General features: G+C 38.1%; 1 protein-coding gene across 5 annotated transcripts in view; it reads left to right on the top strand.

Annotated features, from left to right (window-relative positions):
* The first annotated feature begins 7,054 nt into the window (after positions 1-7,054).
* st18 (ST18 C2H2C-type zinc finger transcription factor) overlaps positions 7,055-21,033 on the top strand; it is a 38,895-nt gene continuing 24,916 nt past the window's right edge. For 2 of the 5 annotated variants that reach the window (XM_034234671.1, XM_034234670.1), the window contains exon 1: positions 7,055-7,159. In XM_034234671.1, coding sequence (XP_034090562.1) covers positions 7,060-7,159 — 100 coding nt within the window. In that variant the 5' untranslated portion in view covers positions 7,055-7,059. Of the gene's footprint in view, positions 7,160-14,568; positions 14,804-18,826; positions 18,954-21,033 lie in introns of those variants that run through there. The other 3 variants (XM_034234669.1, XM_034234672.1, XM_034234673.1) reach the window with 3 other exon arrangements.

Genomic DNA, 21,033 nt, shown 5'->3' with positions numbered 1-21,033 from the left:
TTATAACTGCCTTTGACTCGCTGTCAAAGTCCTTTTTTATAACACCTGAACACTTATCTTTTGTACTGTCTCATAATATTAGCTGTTGGAAGGGAGTGTGCATAGTTATTTAAAATGTGGAATGCACCTTTGCAGTATTTATTTAAACAGGAATTTATGATAATAAAACCAGAAAGGAAATAACACTATTATTGTAAAAACCCTACATGTCCCAAACCTCTGTTAAGAGTGTTTACAAATAAATAATAGTGCTGCTTTTATGTACAACTTCTAAAAGCTTACTTGATGGAAATGAGAACAAATTCAATATAAAGTCATACAAATTCAGAAGACATGTTACATTTGTAAAATATACAAAATACATAAATGCCCTATATGTAGATTTGACCATATGTCACACACCTACATATACGCAAGAACATATATTACGCATTAAATTACATTTTAAAAAGCCTTTACATAGAAATATTTTTTCACATGTGATTTAAAAGAGGATACTATTTAAGTTGAGGAATCATTGTTTTAAAACCTGTTCTATAACATCTGCAGACTAAACTGAATCTATTGCACAAATGATTTTATACTTAATACTGAAGTGATGTAACCGTAGGTGGAATTCTTAGAATAAGATCATGATCATAAGGACAAATTGCCATCAAATTTACACAACTGAATTCTGACATGACTAACAATATATATATCATCGCAAGTTCATTCAAATTAATCTCCTTCATCATTATTATGCGAAAAGTTCAAAGATAAGCTGAACTCTCTTAAGTTCAAACGCATAAATTCATCACAAACGTTCTTCAATAATTGCATAAGGACAGGTCTTTTAAAGCAGCTTTCAAATGCCATCAGCTGAAATGCAAAGGCACATCATAATGGCTTTTCTTTGCATGTCAACACAGGCGAGAGGTACTAAATTAAGGTTTAGATGAGTAAACGTGAAATATCAAAACGATGTCAGAGACAACTCACAAAGAATGTCTTACGGCCTCAGATCTTGCCCTTTGTCACTGATATCCTCTGTATTTGAAGATAATACACAAGTTGTATTTGATTTTCCAATATCTCTGACACTGGAGAGACGGAGCTGCAAATAAACAAGCATTATTTGTAGAGTAAATATATGCATGAACTTAAAATGATGGATAAATGAAAATAGGGAAGCCTTAACATAACATTTATATTTTTGAAATCTAAATGGAACGAGTGTGTTGAAGAAGAGCCAAGAGGCATTAAGGCTGAAACTGCAAACCAAGGAGTAAATCGACTTAATGCCATCACATTTCCACCCTATTCATGCCTAAGAAAAGGGTTAGGGGAAGAGATTAGGTTATATATCTGCTGTCAGGCACTGAAGAGACCAAGAAGAGAACTTCACCTAAACAGAATGATGATCAAACAGACATGCTTTAACAGACATGCTTCATAATCTCATCCGTTATTGTCCCTCTCTCTGCCTTCACTACAGGTTCAGAAGGAAATCTTAGACAGGGGCAGATTAAATGTGTGATGAAATGTCTGAGAAATATGTGAGAATGCGCGATATAAGGATGGTTGATTTTCTACCCACATGATGAACATAATCACTATTAGTAACACATAACCACATAAATATGATAATTCAAATTTTAAACACATTTATTGGGTTCATATTGGAAATCATCACCATCTGATGGCATAGTTTTATGGATAATTACCGCCAAAGAGATAATGCAGCATATGAAAGGAAGGCTTTGAGGGTTCTCCACTCACTGGGAGGAGAGTGCGTAGGTTTAGTTGTGCATCTGAGCTGTACCCAAAAGGCAAATATGTGGAAAGTTTGGTGACAAGCATCCAGGCGTGCGGTTAACAAGATTGCATCTGGTTAGCAGGAAGTGTGGGATATAGCTGAAACTACGTATTTAAAAAGGAACATTATATTCACATTAAGTTCAGTTCCAGCAGTAATCCTTCCAAATATAGATAGAACTATTTCATTTTCAGTGGAAAAATAATTATTCAAATACCCTATAGTGCAAATCCCATTAATTTAGTGCATGACACAGTTTTTGATTTCCTACCACAGAACAAAACAGGAAAAATCCAGTAAACATTGAAATGTGTTGTTTTATTTTAGTAATCTGGCTGCTTACTGACAAGTACATAATCAATACAAATAGTTCTGAAGTGTCTGAAAATAGACGGGCGATTTAAACTGTAACTAACAGCCATGCATTTTCCAGCTGCAGAGCAGTGTTGAGGAAATGACACCAGCTTTGATGGGTTGTATAGCTTTTGAGATGAGCCTCTTTATGCCGCTTGCAGTTCCATTATGGCTTTGTTCGAAAGCTTGTTTACCTGCTGATAACATACACTGGTGGATTCAGGAGCACCGATCCAAAATCTGCTGCCAAAGTCACTCAAGTCTCATTGTACTGCAGGAGGGGAAGAATGAAATGTTTATGCGGAGGGGAATGCAAATGCTAAATGTGAAATCAAACTATGGGACCAATAAGGGATCAGAATAACTTTGCCAGGTTTTATTTTTAGCCCAGTTGCAATGCTAGCTTTGTGAAACACTCTTCAGTTTAGCCTCTGTGCATCTGCAAGCTTAGGTTGTACTCAGTGGAGAAATGCTGTTCCAATTTGACAAAAATGTTAAAACTGTAGATGATTGTTTCCAAAAAGGTTGAGGAGAACACAATCTGATACCATCAAGCTTCATTACTTCAATTAAACTGCCCAGTTAAATAAAAAAAAATGTTGTGCTCTGATAATATTCAATATCAAATGACCAGCAGATCAAAAACTGCTCATCAAATCTCATCGTTGTACATGACTTGAATATTTTTGGATTTCACTGTTAGAAAAGCTATGGTCTCAGGTCAAAGGAAAAGCCCCTTGGTTTGCATATTAAAGAAGATTTGCTAGACCTCTGTTATCCATGCATCCCCATGCAGGCAGGTCTCCAGGGGGCCAGCAGGGCCCCACAGACGGGCAACTAGGGGGCCAGGTGACCCTGTCTCTGAGGTTAGCAGGAAACACTAAAGAGGGATGGGCAGGGAGCTGAGGAGCCACTGAGTGCGAGTGTGCAAGGCTGGTGATGGCAGCTGTCAATGGTTTGGAAGGAGAAGCAGACAGATTGTGCGTTCTGTTGGTGCAGCCAGTTCGCCACCTGGCAGGCTTTTCCTTGTTAGAACTTCTTGCTGTTTCTGTTCTCATCGAGAAATGTTTTTCCTCTTATCCTCTGTGTTCAGGGGAAGTTACATTTGTCAAAATGTTTAAAGATGTTTAGCAAATTGCAATTGTTTAAAGTACGCTCTGTGCATTCTGTGGCACGGCTGCTGCTACTGTCTTTGATCAAATACAGTAGAAATGGGAGGGAAAAAAGCTACATATTTATGATTGTAAAACTAGCTTTAGACTGGATTATTTAAATAGAAATAAAAACAACAAACTGAATAAGAAAATGGAGGAGCATAAACATTGAGAATGTTGACCCTGTGCTACATTATTAACTGTGTTTTTAAGAAAGGGAAGCGGGGGGGGGGGGGTGTTTCAAGGGGTAGGATTTACTCACTAAAAAATAATCTGTAACTTTCAAATCCCATTATAGCCGTAAATACTGCTCCATGTTGTTCACTTGTTAAGAAGAAATGCAAACGTAAACCATGAACAGCTTAAAAGTACATTTAAAAATCAAATTTGGCAGTCAGTCCTTGTTCCAACAGGATTAAAAAAAAGTCTTTCATTTGATATAAATATATGCAAAGAGAGTGGTGTGGTGATCTGGGTGCCAGAGGTGGCGCTTTACTCTGGATATTCTGGCTTGGGCCTGTAAGGGACATAAATTAACATGAATTAACACATGCATGCAATAAGAAAATAATTAATTCAAGTTATCAGTCACCTCTTCCATTCCAGGAATCTGATTGACAAGATAAAGTAATGTGCAAACTGCTTTTCAAAGCTAACAGCCTGGAGCACCCCTCCTATTAGTTAGTCATTCCCTCAGTATCACACCCGGAATCTGTCATTTCACAATTTTCTCCTATAATGCATATGTGCCGCTCTCACCACTTCACTACAGCAACTGCCATGTAACAAGTTGACACAGAGAACGATACAATTCACGTCCAGTATTCAGTTCCATATACGACAAGCATCTGAGGCAGACGGGTCAAGAATATGGTACATTCTGTTCTCTCTCAAAATCGCTTTCCCACAACTCGAAGCTAGATGAAGCGCCATGATATCCTTCAAACACCTAAGATGAGTTTTTAGGATTTAAAACATTAAGAAGGTGTAAAAATAGTCCGTATAAATGAAATTATGCAATATCTCCAACCAGTCTTTTTTTCCTATATCTTCCACATTTTCATTTAACCTTATTTAGTCTCTTTATATGCATTCTCTCTTTAAGAAAGACCTGGATCAAATATTGAATAGTTACATTAATATGTTTATTGTTGTTGTGAGAGTTAACATATTTGGCATAAACCTTTTTCCTATTTTGAATGAACTCCTGATAATGATACATGTACATTCAAATGCAGCATATAAATAGCATTCATGGTAAGATTGGAACTCAGAGGAATACACAAGAAATCTGTTTAAAAGTGTTATATTCCTCATGCAAAATATTCTTAATGTGGTGTTTAGAAGCCTGATACAGAGGTGGTTTTTGCCAATTATCTATGTAGGCCTATTGTGTAAATGAAAATGCCGTTATTACCATTTTCACAAACAGTGATACATTAAATAAGTATCTATATGCATAATGAAGTGTTTATAATCAATATAATAAAGTTTGTGATAAAAGTGTTTTCATTAAGAATGTAGTAATTTAAACAGCCTTTACATAGTAGTATGTCAAAAGAGTATACAAGAGTATTTTACTCTTCACCTCTGTTAGCTATAGCCTTTTAGCATTGAAAGTATGCCTAAGGATGTATAATGTTTTTATGAAAGTTCTCAAAGAAATATGCTTTTTAAAATGTATTTGAACTATTCAAATTTCAATCTATACTTGATCAACTTTTGATAAATAGATAATTTGGGAAAGCATTTCAAAAATGTTTACATTGTCTGTTATGTTAGCAAGTTTAGCCTGGGCTAAAGTGTATCGTCATAGGTTGTTTTATTCAGAATAACTGCAATTTATAAAAAGTTTGTTTTATTCAAATGGTTCAGGGCCTAATTCAAGCATTTTATATGGTTTGGTTTCAGCAATTCTTAAGTTTAGTTCAAGTTAAGTTAAGCTAGTTAGCTAGTATGTCAAGTGAACTAATACACAAGTTAGCATTAGAATTTCTGGTAGTGAACACACAGTGTCAAAATCAAATTACATTACTTTGACATTACATTTTTGCCAAAAAGCCACATTTGCATTTCTAATTGTGATAACTTGGTCTTTGCTGGAATAAAATATAACATTTTGTTTCAAAGTCTTTAAATTGCAAATACCCTATTTGAGTTTGCTAAGTATTATATATATGTAATGTTTTTGATGAATGTTTCAAAAGTATTATGTTGCTTTTCGGTTAGTTTGCATAAAGTATTAGTTTCCCAAGAAGTTTGTAAAATATGACCAAAGGGACGAAGTGCAAGATGCAAACCAAAAAGCACACTTATCCAATTTGGGGAGGGGATAAAACTCTCCAGAGGACGGTGGTGTGCACAAAAGTAGTTCTGTTGCCCGTGAGCTGGTGTCAGCCCGTCCCGTCCCTGCGGCCCTCACCGTGCACTGTGCAGGCCTGACGGGAAACTGACTGCAGATCAGGACATGGCCTCGTTTGTTCACGGTCCCCCCTCTCTGAAAAGAGTTATGCTGTCTGTTTTGAATGGACAGCGTTTTTCTTTGTGTGCTCGATCAAAACAGAGAGCAAAGTTAGTCAGCAAGTTGCATAGCTTCTGCATTCTGATTCTTCAAGCCTCTTTTGTATGAAGTTTAGCACAATGTTTTACACCGTGTTTGACCAGAATGGCCTGCTGGAGGTAGGATCATTTTTCCAAACTACAAAATAGAAAGGGGTAGAATGTAGTTTTGCTATTAAATATGACTCATTCATGTTGTTTTTCCTGTAGAACAAAAGTAAAAATGATCATACAAGCTTAAAAACTCAGCTATAATACACAAAATGACAGAGTGCAGTGTTGCTGAAATATTTATACGCTTTTATCTGATCTATTTCCTAACCACAAGGTATTTGCCTGCGAATCCCTGGCACTTTTGATATTACCTGAAGGCAAATGGTATATAGATTTATACAAGTTATTTACAACAACAGCCAAGCCATTCCTCTGGAAACTAGGCTGCAGATCAAAGGATTGTTTTGATCTCTACTTAGCATATTTGTTTAACCTAGCCAGTGATTCTGAAAAGTGCACAAGCTTTTCGGTGATATGCAGAGCACCCTTTATCCGTCTTTTTCTTCTGTTAGCTCTGGATTTAAGTACTTTCTGTATTTAGGAGACAACTGGATTTGCCAGCTTTTGAAATGTAGTTGCCCACTGCTAGCAGTCTTGGCACTCAGAAATAGATAACTAGGTATGTGCCACTGCTAATCCTGATCGGCCTTGTAATAGTATTTGCGGACTGTACAGCACTCAATTAGGGCAACATTTGCCATTTTTATTTCCTTTAAGTTGGATTAAATGTGAAAACATGTTTATTCCATCTACTGTTTACTGTGTGGGTACTTTGCAAAGTATTGTTTTATACTGTTTCAATCAGTAGCACTCTCTCTACACAGGATTGTGAAATGTCAGGAGGAAAAACAATGTCCAAACGCTCTCTAAAAAAGATGCCAGGGCAATCAGGACATTTTCTGGAATGCTTAAGAGAATGCATATGCACACAATGCCCTAATTCTCTCTTACTTTGGGTTTGGGAAAGATGAGCCCAGGTTTATTGAGAGCCAAAAAAGGGGGCAGATGGCTCACAAGAGGGATAAACCTGGGAAGTCATGCTGTAAATGTGTTTTACAGAAAACAATGAAAGGAGCGGACAAAGCGATTGTGGCAAAGTCCTTTGGAAAATGGGAAAGCAGCTCTCTAAGGTCCAGGACCATGGAGAAGCCGGATGAGCCGTCCGAGGAGAGTAAGGAGGAGAGCCTTTCCAACTGCACCTGTGAAGACCCACAACTCGGCAAGAAACCAGCTGGTAAAAGTACCTTATTTTCTTATTTCTAGTCCATTCACACTGTCTCCTCCCCGCTTATTTTTCTTGTGGCATTTTTAATTATTACTGTGGTGACTTTATTTATTTTTTCCATTTGACTCTGTGGCCTGCCATATCCGGTGAACAAACAAACCACATTGTTGGGCAGGAGAATTCCTTTTGAGGCAAAGTGTGTCTCCGATGATACAGTGTTGCCAGAAAAAGACAAAGCAAAAAATAGCAAACACAAAAACAGTCACAGGTGCATGGGAAAAAGAGAGAAGCGAGTGAATGGTCACTGCGGTCCCCAGGAGGTCTTTCAGTGTTAGCCAGTGCGGTGGGTGGACTTCTGACAAGGACGTTGGTTAGCAGCCAGGTGGAGTGTGTAACTGAGAAAGCCTCTGTTTATTCTTTTCACATGCTAATGCGGCTCCTGTGTGACTTTAATGCGGCAAAACTTTTTCTCAGAGTTAACATTTGTGTTGTTCCAATACCTGCTCTTGTATCACAGTAGTGGGCTAATTCAAAGGCTCCACACTCTTTCATATAGACTTGGGACTGTGCCAGGGATAGAGATATATTAACTGTGCTGTTTATATCAAAAAAAAAATAGGCTTTACACTGGTGGAATATTTTCAGGACAAACAAAATGTACAAATGTGGCCTTTTAAAAGATGGAGTAGACATTGTCATTAGGTGTATTTAGATCATAACTATGACATGTTTCTTTTTTAAATTTAAATTGAAGGCATATAAATTGACTTCAATATGGATTGAGAGTTGGTTTACTGTTTATTTAGAGATAAAAGCTTTGTTAAATACCTGACAAAATGGCTTTCATCTATTCTTTATATTAAATTAAGTCCATGTAGCATTTTGCCCTTAACTTCATTTCAGGCCATAATGTTCTATATAGTGTAAAATATGGAATACAGTATCTCACAGATTTGTATTGGTCCAAAAACGGTAATTAAGCTTCTGACAATCTGTATTGAAAAACACGAGGCCCAAGTCCTGAGCAAATGCACCCCTATGTGGACAAAGTATGAACAGTGGGGTATTTACATGAAACAGGCCCTGCAGTCCTTTTATTACAATAGTCTTTCTTTCCCACAATGCTATCTTACTTGTCAGTATAATAATATCAATATTGCAACAAACATGCTCTAAAATGTATTTGTCATTAGTTCATGAGCCAGTCTAATGCATCGGAGCACAAAGGAGCAATATGGCCTCACACTATGGGTCTTTCCATACCTTGTAGTGTACGATCTGTAAATAGCTTAAAAAGGCATTGCATCTGCCATCTGCACTTCTAGGAACTCTTCTGCATAACCATTAAAACAAGCTGTCTCAGAGGACATCATTCGTATTTCAGCCTCAACCCTGAATTACTGTGTGTTCATTATAATTATAAGGGAGGAGTGTTGCCAAGCTAGCCTGCAGAATGCCAGGTGCACACTTCCATAATCTACCATTTGAAACAACTCAGAGCATTAACAGCAGTATCTACATGCTATTCAGCCATTAGTTCACTTTGGCTTTCATGCTCAAACTCACATCAGTCATCCGAGCATTTTGTTTGCGGCAACAGACATACAGGAAGAAAGTGCAATACTTTGTAGTGTTCCATTTTCCTAAACCCGCTTAGGTTATGTGACTGAGCCATGCCGCTGTGTGAAATTGTATCCCGATACTGGCACTGTATCCTTGTGAGGGAGTCTTGTAAAATAGGTTTACTTAGCGCCTTTGCTGGCATTTTCCGAAGATAGCAAATGCACAAACACTGTCCATGATCGGATTAACTGTTCAACAAAAATGATGCAACTCTTTGTCTTTCATGTGTGGCATAGGTTCCTCTGCTTAAGTTTAGTGGTCATCCAGAAGAGAATAGAAACATCTGAAATCCAGTCACATCATTATAATCCATATATTATAAACGTAATAGATGACAGGCTTGGTTAGTCATCCTTTGTCACAGAAATGTGACATGTGAGTAGTACCCAGAGAGAATCACTCATGCACTAAATTCACTCCATTTCACAGATACCGTCTAAAACTGCACAACTACAGCCCTTAATTAACACAAGTCCTAATTTGTACAGAATTTCATTTTGAACTTAGCCTGATGTTCCTCTCCAGTGTTGAGGCGCAAGATTTAAATTGCATGTGATAACTGTGAAAGATTTTTTTTAAGCGTCCATATACAGTGTAAAGTACTCTATGCCAAGTACATAGAGAATGGAAATATGCACCTGAGGACATATAGCTATACATCCAGAGTCACAAGGTGTGTCAAGACAAAATGTTAATTACACCATTTATGACAGAAATCAGTTGAAATATCTCCAAGGATCTTGCTTATTTACATTTTAATTACTACTATTACTTATTCTTATTTTTTGGATGTGACCATAGCAAGCCCAATTCCTCTCCTATACTAGAAAGAAGAAAATGACTGTTTTCCACTGGAGGTTTAGATGCTTGTTTATCACTTTTAAATACCATCATCTTTGCTGAAATCCCCTCTCAAAAGAACCTTTCACTTGCTGGAATAAATTCAAATTAAAATTTAAATCCCTCTTTGCATTTCTTCAGCCTTTTTTAAAATAGCTGCCTCCTTTTAGAAAGCTGTTTATGTAGTGATCTGTTCATAATCCAGTTTGTTTCTCAACAGCGAAAAACACAGAAATCGTATTATCACTATCTTGGAGAGATGATGCGAGAAATCAGGAAGTATAAATGTCTGGATCTGTGGAAGTTTTCAAAGTTGTAAAGCTGAAGAATGTGACAAGAGCCTTTCATTAAAGTTGTCTTCAACACTGCGATTTGACTTGCAAATATACAGAAATATAAAGTACATTGTGCCGATAACTCAAACACATTTCCCCAACCTTTAGCAAAGCTACTGTAGAGATACACAATATGCACTTATTCAAGAAATACACAATATTTTTGGCATGTTTCGAACAATGTACACAGTATTTCACATATTCTGTGGATAGACGGCTCATGAGGAAATGTTGATGTGTATGACATTCAGCTATTGAAGTGAGAGTCTGAAGATTAACCCTTGGCACCGAGACAAGTCATGCAGGTCTTTGTAAACAGCTCTTTTTAATCCTAGGAGGTGCTTACACTTCCAACATACTCAGAAAAACAATATCTAATCAGAAATGTAACATAATAAACACAAAATATCAGACATGTAAATGCAATACCCTTTGATAACAATTCATTTCAGATGTAAAATGACACAGAAGAGGCCATAGGGACATTTAATTTGCTCAAGCTAGATTGGATTTATTGTTTGGAAACAAATTATAATTGTGTCTCCAGAAAGTTAACCAAGATCTAAACAAAAGCAAATCAATGACCCACCCCCATTAATCACTCAAAGCTACTTGTGCTGAAGGAAACTAACTTCATAATCAATTTCTTTGTTTTGCTCAAAAGGACATTTGCATTTTAGTTCATGTCAGCAAGCTTCCTGTCTGGTGCAATCAAACGTTGCAAGCCATCCACGTTAATGGAGTTTTTTTCCCATTTGTTCAAGTGCATATCTCTGAATACTCAAGATGATTTTAGCTTATTATGCAAACTACCCAACAAATATTTTAAAGACAGGGGGGGAAAGATTGTGTCGAGAGGCAGACTTAACTTTTCTGGTGCTCCTTATGCTTCCTGGTAACAAAAAATATGTTTGCTACATCATCTTACACATTTTCATTTTAGCTTTAATCTTCCACATTCTGCACATAAGGATCTTGCAACTGAGCACTCACGGGACTTCTGAGAGCAGACAGAAATGTCTCCTGTTAGTTGTGTCTAGACATACTATTACGGCCAGCAAGGTCATTATCAAAGCACGCATTATACACACCTGTTACCATTGTTTCGATGCTCGATTTTGGCTGAACATCCAAGCTCTTATCTGGCCATTTGTGGGCGTGTCTGCTTCATTGTCTGCCCGCCTGAGTAGAAAAGATGAGCAGGGACCCCGCGAGACGCCCAGATCTGGACGTAACCTCTCAATGACACGACACAAAGGGTCCACGGCCTCTGAACTACAAAAGCCACATATCCAGTGACCAGCCATGCATTGATTTCTAAGATGTGAGCAATCAGAGGCTCTCATGGGAGGGCAGTACATGTTAGGAACCACTCATCCCTGGTGCTTTTAGTTATGACTGGATAATTGAAACTTGCACTTACATAGGTAATTATGAAAATGAACTATGTTTAAAACATGTTTCTAGATCCACATGGTTAAAGGATTAAGATTAGACCTTTATAATCATTGAAGCAATTAACAGCCAGAGTAATTGGGATTTTTAGAGATCACAAGTCGATGTTATGTCACTGATCTGTGGCCAGTTAGTCAGGCAAGATGTAGCGTAATCTTGCTTTTCATCGGTATTGATAAGGCAGAAAAATAAGACCTTTAGATAAACAGATAGTTAGAAAAACAAACATTTTTAATCAACAATTCCTCTGGATTTAGGAATTGCAAGTAGACTTTATTACCAAAAAGCCTTAATTATGGGTTTTCCCACACACAGTCCATGTTTGGTCACCTCTCAAATCTACTCAAACTGCCTCTATGGCATCTTAGTACTTATATTCATTTTTGATGGCTACCCAAGTATACAATACCCCATGAGAGGGAGATTTAGTGAGTTTGGATAACAACTATACCGGAGCCCTTGTTCCAAAAGGCAGAGATAGAAAACATCCTATATTTGTCCATAAAACATTTGAAATGTTATTGAAGTGTCTTCAAAGGACACTGAATAAACATATTGTGCCCACGGTCATACACAGATCGCCCCAAAGGTGATTGCTGGGAAGTAATCTAATCATTTCTTTTAACTGAGACACAGTGACATGCAGTGTAGATAATGATCCCCATGAAAAATGTACTGTATTTTCAAACGAATATTCCCTGACATTAACACAAAGATAGTTCTACATCCTGGAGCCATATCAACAACATTTACTTATGTTGGGTTGATCGTATTTGCATATGCAAATATTTCTTTAAAATTTGAATTCAGTCCTTTTATGTGACTTTGTGTGATGAACAAGCGGCATCAAGTGGTTACACAATGAGGGTTCAGCACCACCAAGAAGAAGAATCTGTGTCATTTTAGACCAAGCTTAAAGCATCATAGCTGAAATTAACCACAGTTTAATATAGATTTTTACACATCTATCACATTCAATGGCACAGTGTGAATATGTATTGTTGTTTGGGTGTATGGGCTGCCATGTGAAATTAGTCGCTTTGCTTTTGTTGAAATTACAGGGTGGGGTGTTGAGTGAGGGGGTTTGTTGAAGTTTTGCTGCTGACATTTTGATCTTGCAGTGCATTAGAAGAATTCAGTTAAACATATTTGTGTAGGTTTCACAGGAGGAAGGTATAGTGCTCGAACAACGGGGTGCTGTGACCCTTCACTTGCTTACATAATTTGCAGCAGAATGCAAAAAGCTTTTAGACACAGATGTGACCCATTGTAATACCTTTCTAAATGCAATCAAACACTTTCTACAAATATGAGCAGGACTTTTTAAATGTGAACCCTTGTTTGACATGTAATTTTGTCCAACCCACTCCTCTTTCATTTCTCCATCAGCTCTCTCCAGCTATGCCCACATTTTCAGTTGATGAAATAGCTTGACAAAACACTAGTTTGTGTTTTATGCTTGCTTTGAATGATGTCCCTTTTTGTTTTAGAGAGAGAGAGATTTAAACAGATGTTCAGGCCAAAAGGAAAATGATATATTTTGTAATGGCGGTGCAGTGTTGCCCTCAACATGTTTCTGTCCCACAATTTGTCAAGATTGTTTTACACGAGTTGATTCTTTCTGTGTTGTATCCCAGAAATACTCATGTCTAGTATAGGACATGAAATAATCATCCCTAGAACAAGCGTGTTGTGTCCTCACAGCGAGATTGTCTGCATGAGCAAACAAAGACCATGTTATTTGATAAGATGCTTAGATAGAACATTCTTTACTTTCATATGTTTGTGTGATTATCAGGCACAAATGGTGAAAGGAGAGGACGAGAGCGCAGGTCGACTCTCTTTGTATGTCTCTTTCACAGTGTATCATGAATTGGCTCTTGAAGACAGTTAGAAATTAGACTTTCAAATGAGGCATTAAACAAGGTGATGATCAACTGCCAAACCTTAAGTAATGATATTCTCCGTCCTCAAGTCCCCAGCCTTGCATAACCAAATGCACAAATCACAGGAAAAAGAACTGAAAATACATTATTATTACATATTGTGTTCACACGTCAGTCCCCTGGGACCGGGGGGGACATGAGCGACAGATAAGCATGTTTGGGTGGCCCCTACCATCAGCTGGGGAAGGCTACGCTCGGATCTTGAGGAGGGGCCCCCTTATGGGTATCACTTATTTTAAATCCTGAGCCACACCACCCCCACCCTCACCCCCCCCCCCCTCTCTCTTTTGCCCCCCTAGCCCCAGGCTCCACCCAGAAGTGTGGTTGCCTTTGTCATTGTAATCTGGCCCTGTTTGCTAAACGCTTCCACTGTTTACTCTCTGCTATGGGGGCTTGTATGAACAGGAGTCAGCAGGACGCAGGGTGACATCACTTTTGCTGGGGGGGTGTTTGAAAAGCTGCATTTGTAAATTCTCAGGGCCCCTTTCTTCTTTTATTCTTGCCTGTCTCTATCCAGGCCTGTCGAACGCATGAGCTAACTCAGGAGGCTAACATGGCCTACAGGGAGGAATTACACCTAATTACTTGAATAACTGCTAGGCAGCAGCCCTCGTAGTCACCAAAAATCATTTCCAGGTCTCTGCTTTTTACTGATAGCCAGACGTCTTGTCACAGAGAACCCCCGGACAAAGCTTTTACATTCAAATGGTCCAGGAGAAATGAAACAGACTGACAGGTACAAACATTAAAAAGGGGGGAAATCAAATTAACAGACAAGGATTTCATATCATCTATTTTTGTTGTTGCCGTAGCGATAAAGTCGCAGACATTGAAACTGGTCTGTTGAGCCATTGTTATCATCCCTGGCCATCTGCTGCTGAGGAGTGACATTCCCTCTCATTTGCATGATGAGTGATGTATGAGGAGCTTGGGAGGGCATATGCCCCGTTCTTATGACAAAGCAGGAGAAAGTTTTTCTTTCAAACACAGAATAAGGATCGAAATATATATGAGAATAAGTCAGGAAAAAAGAGCAAAAAAAAAATCTAAAATCGCCTGTGAGGGTAAATGTCTGTATTTGCATTTATGTATGTTGAATCTTCGTTTAGCGCACACAAATTTGTGTGTGTGTGTGTGTGTGTGTCTGTGCGAGTGCACGCGCGCGTGAGTAGAGGCTAGTGCGCGCATCTGCCTTCTTGTGTGCCTGTTTGTGTGTTTTGCGGATGTGGGAGTAGAGCGAGGAGGGGGGTTGGTGGCTGTTGATGTGCAAATGTGCATCATGTTGAAGGGCTGTGAATGGGGAGGTGTGACGTAAAAAGGGACCCGAGCGCAGGTGCTTATCTCGAGGCTGTCAAAGGCACAGTATGTCATATTCCTGGGGACTACCTTTCAAAGCCACAGCACCAGCTCAGCTATCAAGAGACTGGGAGAAAATCAAACTTTTTGGATCACAGCACTAGGTTGGTGTTAAAGTTCTTTTTATATAATATACTGTCAGTTTGGTCAGCATTTATCTTCACTGATACTCTGTATCGCATATGTGAACGACAAGCCTTTCAGCTCCTGCTGTTAGATGCTGTCATCTGAAAACAGGAGTGATAGAAACTTACTGAGATTTTCACTGAGATTTATTTTACTGCTTAACTTGTGTACCGTGTATTTTACTAGATTATGTGAAATAGTATTGTGATGGCAATTGCTTTATACTGTGTTAGGGAGTATTTCGAAAATACTGTGCTGATGATTAATATTGTTTGCTCGATACAAAACGGTGTTCTTTGCTGGAAAGCGAGCGCAGCTTCTGTCCAGGTTTCAGACAGTTTGAGAGGAGATTAAATGGCTCAAACTGTTTTTTGAGAGGCATGACCTATTTTTGATCAGCCAGATAGAATGAGATACTGTCTATCTAGATTAAATTCACAGCATTTGTGTTGCGTATAAGCTTGTCTTATAGAGCACATGTTTGTATTGTGTGCAGAGACAAAGCATTGTCAGGTTGCCTGTGGCTTTGACAGTGACAGCTGTACATACACGACCACTGAGCCTAATGCACTTAAACATTGACTGTGCTCCAATATCATATTTGAACAGTCAGTAAAGTATTTTATTGCATCCTGTTTTAGCTTTTCCGTGATTTGCGTTGTAAGTCTGATAAAGTTTAAAAAATACAAGCTAATGTTGATTTTAGTTCAACAGTAACAAATCAGCTTTAGTTTTATACTTTGTGGGTCTTAAATGTGTAAAATACACCAGCAGTGAAACATGACATAATGTTCTAAATGTATCTCTGTCATTTCTTGCTTTGTAACTTTGATCAAGGGAAAAAACGATATACTAATGCTACATGTAGTGCAATACAGTCCACTGGTAACTTTAGGGTTATAAGTAGGCAAGTTTTGCTCTGAACTAAATTTAGAGTGGCCTAAGCACTCGACAGTCTCCAGAGCAACTATTTATTTAGGAGGACGGATGCTGGTTTAAAAAGTTCATCATTTACTAGTAGCGTGCGCCACACTAATGGCTCCCAGTCTGCTTTATGACCCATCTTTAAGTTGATCATTGTTAAACAAAAGTAGGATTTTCTTTTTTAATGAGAGCCGACTTAAGGCCTGGGTTTAACTTGTCTTCGTGATATTATCAAACCTGTCATTTGTTTTAATATTTGGTTCTTTATTCTTTTAGAAAATATACAAGATAGTATCTGTATGAGGAAGAATATGCATGTAAACGTAAAAAATCTGTCATATCTATTCGCCATGTCTTTCAGAAACATTATACTCTGATTGAGGTGTTATATCATTTTTTAGTTTTGGATAATTTCAATATAACATTTGGAACATTTTCAGTGGTAAAATACATTGAAATGCCAGTTGTCATTCTGCCTGTTAGCTTCCATTTAATCACAACTCCATCAGCTTATTTCAGCTCCTAGCGCCCAACAAACAAGAAAAGAGCAACCACCGACATTAGATAACACACAGTTTTGTTACAAATCTGAATAATCCTTTAAAGAGTTTGGTGGGTTATGCGAAAATGATAACATGTAAAGTCAGGCCTTGTGAGCGAGGTTACAAAGTTCCACTTCTACTCTTTGTTTTAATGAGAAAGGCAGGGATGTGTGGTAAAGCGGTGATAAGTAAGAGGCATTATCCCTCTCTGCTGCCGCCCTCTGCTTCAAAGCATTGGGATGTTAGTTGCTATACAACACACAAATGTAACCTCTGCCTGCAGGAACTGTCCATGGTACCTGCTGCTCAACAAAACTGGATCCACAAACTTAGCCACATAGCTTCAAAACACCCAAAAAACTCCTGTGAAAAACACATTTTTACCTATTTCCAATAATCTATCAAATAAATACAAATATAGATTCATTCCAGGTTTTGATTTCCTATATGTTGTTTTAATTATAAGTCAATCGCCGTCGGCTGCACATGTAAACGAAGAAAAGCTCCCATGGAAAAAGCATGTCAGTCTGTTACATATTGTGTTACCTGTTTTTTACCCTGATCAAACTTCAGTTAGATAATCCAGGGAAATGAATTATGTGGATTTAATTCGACAAGGTCTCTGAAATGATCCATCTGCTGTTGAGCAGCTGGTGAAAGGATAAATGTAATTAATTACTTAACTTTTCAACAGTATTCCAGAAAAACAGTTTGTGTGTGCTATTGGGAAAAAATGTAAAGCAACAGTGTGATGAAAACCTTTAAAATGTTTTATTTTATCTTCAGTCCTTAAAACGGGGTTTATTTAAAATAGTATGTCCTTGTATTATTGTTTAAAATTGGTCTTGTGAAAATACATAATCATATCTTTTCAGGAATTTGCTTCAATGGCAATCTATTCCTTATATACTATTGTAAATATTATTCATTTAGCATAAATTACATTTCAGCTTATATTAAAAACAATATTATAATATATAAATATGTGTGTATAATTTAGATAGAAGTAACCCTTGTTATATAAATAGTTATTCTTTAATGTTATGTTCTGGTTGTTCCTTTAGACAAGGACTGATCAAAACCACATACTCTAAAAATATGCATTTAATGATTATTATACAAATCATTTAAAAATCTTAATTACATTTTTGTGTTGTATAGTGCATCATATTTTCTAGCTTGGTTCTGCTTTACAGCTAAATTATCTAAAATGTTAAAACAGGTGGATTTGACCTAATAAGATAAAATATAACAAAATCCTTTTTTAGTGAATTGATATATTTTTTTGACAGGCCAAGACTATGAAATGTTCCCAATTATTATTACATGGGATTTTATTCCGCCTCTCTTGTTTTAAAAATATATTTCAGAATGTACCTTGATTGTAATGTACCTCATTGGCTCTGGTTTTGTTTGTTGGCCTAACTATAAAGGATCTGCTTATACCCTTGTGGGTTGGGAAGAATTAGGATTTATGAATTTATTTCCTCTGTTGTATTGTTTAAACAGCTTTGGTTTAGTTTTGATCCCTTCCTCTTGCCTTTGAGGCTGTTCCACGGTGTCAGCTGTTGACTGATAGTAAGAGAACTGCCTCACAGTGTGAATGAAAGAAAACTAGCGGTTGGTAAACACTGATAAGGGATAAATAGAAAGCGGTCAGGCAGAGATAGTTCTGTGGGAGCCCAGATTGTGTGCGGTCTGTTAAAATGAGATTCTGAGCCTGTCCTTTTTATTCTTCCTCCCCTCCCCTCCCCTGTGCGGCGTTTGTCTGGAAAATCTCCAGTGACCCGGCTCGGCAGTCCCAGGCTGCAGTATTCTCTTTTTGTATTTGTTTTGTTTTCTAACAAGGGTCAAGTTGGCCAATAGACACGTCCCTGATGCTTATAGACAGCTGTCATGACTTCAAGTGCTTACAATAGTTACTTTCACACACATTCAGGGTTGTACACCAACACACACTGTAGCAAGAGATTTGTTTAAAAGCCTAATATTTAAGATTATTACCTTTCATTATACAATATCCCTAAAAAATTAAAATCCTATAATATAAAAAAAAAAAAAACCTGAGCAGGAGCAGTTCTGAAAATCCATCCATAATTTCTTATATCATCCATAGCATGTGCTCAGAGTCTTATTATCATGTCAAGGTGTATATATCACCATGCTATATTAATTACAGTCACCTAATTAGACATTTGCACTCTTCACTACAGACCCTGAGGAATATAAATCTCATTTCTCAATTAGAATCACTCCAAATTACTGTTTTTATTTAATGTTTTTTAGGAGCAGTCTGTCCTATCCATCGATTATTTTTTTCTGGGGGTGAATCTATCTTTTATATGATTAAAAAGACCTTCAGAGGTCTTACCTTGAGGATCACCATGTGGTGTATTTACACAGAAAAATAATTCAGCCCATTGTAGCCCGGCAGCTAATGAGATTGGTTGTTAAGTGAATGACACAAAGGCTAAAAAAAAAAAAAAAGCTTAGCGTTTCGGGTGAATATCACTGTGTCCCTGCACTCACACACACAAACACATACACACACTATCTCAGCAGCGGCACTCTGGACTACCCTGTACCCCACCTCGATATCCTTCTGCTCCGTCTCCTCCCCGATGTCACTATGAGATGCAAAACAAAGGCTAAGAGGGGCATGGTAAGTCAAGCTCGCGATTCTGTCCTGTCGGACATGTTGACGTGCGTTTAGATGCAGGAGACAAGTGATTCTGTTTGTCTGTGTGAGGATGTGCTGCGCTGTGTATGCCTCAGGCTCAGATAAGTATATTCATTGAAGGGTCAATAACAGGGAGGCTGTCTTCTGTGACTCAGAATAAGATTTTTACTCGACCATTCTTAACTTCACAATCACTGGTGAAACTTTTTTTTTTCTGACAGTCTCTTGAACTTGAACTTTGGATTTTAAAAGTAGAACAGCTGTATTTTTGTTCTCCTGTGGTTTTATCTGTTAATGGTGTTGGTTATTTCGTTATTGTTGTTGATCCTTGAGTGAAGCTCGACTCGGTGTTGTCCAAGGATTTATCTAATAAAGCCCTGAAAGGCACAGAGAGAGGCATGACAGCACAAGAGAGGGTCTTGTTAAGCACCCGGACTTGGTTTGTATCGATTGCTAAGCTGTTTCGATACTCACTCAAAAGTGAATAGATGCGGTTTGGACACAAACATGCACATTTGAGCGGATATTGTGTTTCTTCCCTTGGACTCCTCGCTTAGATCTCTGAATAGTAACAGTGGAGCATCGGTAGTGATTGCTGTAACAGGAACATTAAAGTGCATTAGCTTATCATGCTCCACTGTCAGGCTGGAAACTGGGTTAAAGTCCATCGCGTATATTAAACCCTGGACTTAAGTCAAATTTACATTTTGTTAAAGATTACTCCTTTTATTGATGCATATAATCATATTCATGGGCCATCTGCTGATTTGGCAAGCATGGATCAAACTCACAAAACAGCCCTGCTAACCTTATAAGTACAAAATAGTCTGGCTTAACTCTCCTAGCCCAGAAGTGTGTGCGTTTGTGTGTGTGTGTGACAGTGTGAGAGATTGTATGGATATTGGATAATACTTAATTTAGATCCTCCAGGCTGCTCATGCCATATTTTCTTTTATCATGATCGCTTTGGTAGCAGACCAGGGCTTGTGTTTGAACAACTGAGCAAATAATGTTGGTCTGACAATAAGCAAAGCAAAATCTTGGTATGAGGAATCTGATTAAACTCTTGACCACGGTGCACAGCTCTCAGTTTATACCCGTCGCCATGGTTACGTGGGTTTCACAGTGCAGTGCTGCACACTTCCACCTGGTTGTGAGCAGCTACACGGGTCTCACCTTCTTGAGGAGGTAATAAAACACTGCTTTAGGCTTTATAGTTCTTCCGATAACTGATTCGTCCTGAACTCTAGCCCAATGTGCGTTTCACAGAAATAGGAATTCACCACTGGGCATCCTTACTGCAAGAAATACTTATGTTCGACTCATTCCAAACAAAGCTTACGCAGATTGAGAATTCATATGCCAGAGGTAAATCCGAGTTAACATGGATTTATACTGGCATGAGTTAAAGGACTAGAGTTTGTAATCCAGGTGGCCAAGGGATTTTACCATACAGTGGCAAAAATCACTTAAAACTCCCCCAACATCCTAAGCCACTGAGCTCAGTAAGCAGACAGATTGTTGAGAATTGATGACAGCACAACTATATCAGAGCTGGACTCTGTGTGTGTGTGTGTGTGTGTGTGTGTGTGTGTGTGTGTGTGTGTGTGTGTGTGTGTGGTGTGTGTGTGTGTGTGTGTGTGTGTGTGTGTGTGTGTGTGTGTGTGTGTGTGTGTGTGTGTATGTGTGTGTGTGTGTGTGTGTGTGTGTACGCCCGTGTTTGTACGTGCGCATATGTGAACATGTTTGCTTCCTATATACGCTCAATTAGTGCTAAATGAGCGCTTTAGAATAAGACCTTGACAGATTGGTATAATTTCAACAGGGTAGGGGAGCTGTATTGGGAATACTGCCTTCTATCTGCATAAACATCAGTAGCATGAATAAAAAGACCTCCTATTCCAGTGGCCTCTGACTGACTATCAAAGTGATCAAAGTTGCTATAATATTCAAATCGGCATTGGGTTAAATAGCCTTTTGCTTGATAACCATATCTAATACATTAAAGATAAAAGAATAACACAAAGGTGTGCCTGTATATGTGTATAGGGTAGTGCATGTG

This window comes from Gymnodraco acuticeps, unplaced genomic scaffold (assembly GCF_902827175.1).
Source record: "Gymnodraco acuticeps unplaced genomic scaffold, fGymAcu1.1, whole genome shotgun sequence".
Classification (NCBI taxonomy): Eukaryota; Metazoa; Chordata; class Actinopteri; order Perciformes; family Bathydraconidae; genus Gymnodraco; species Gymnodraco acuticeps.
This window is presented reverse-complemented; position numbering and strand designations above follow the sequence as displayed.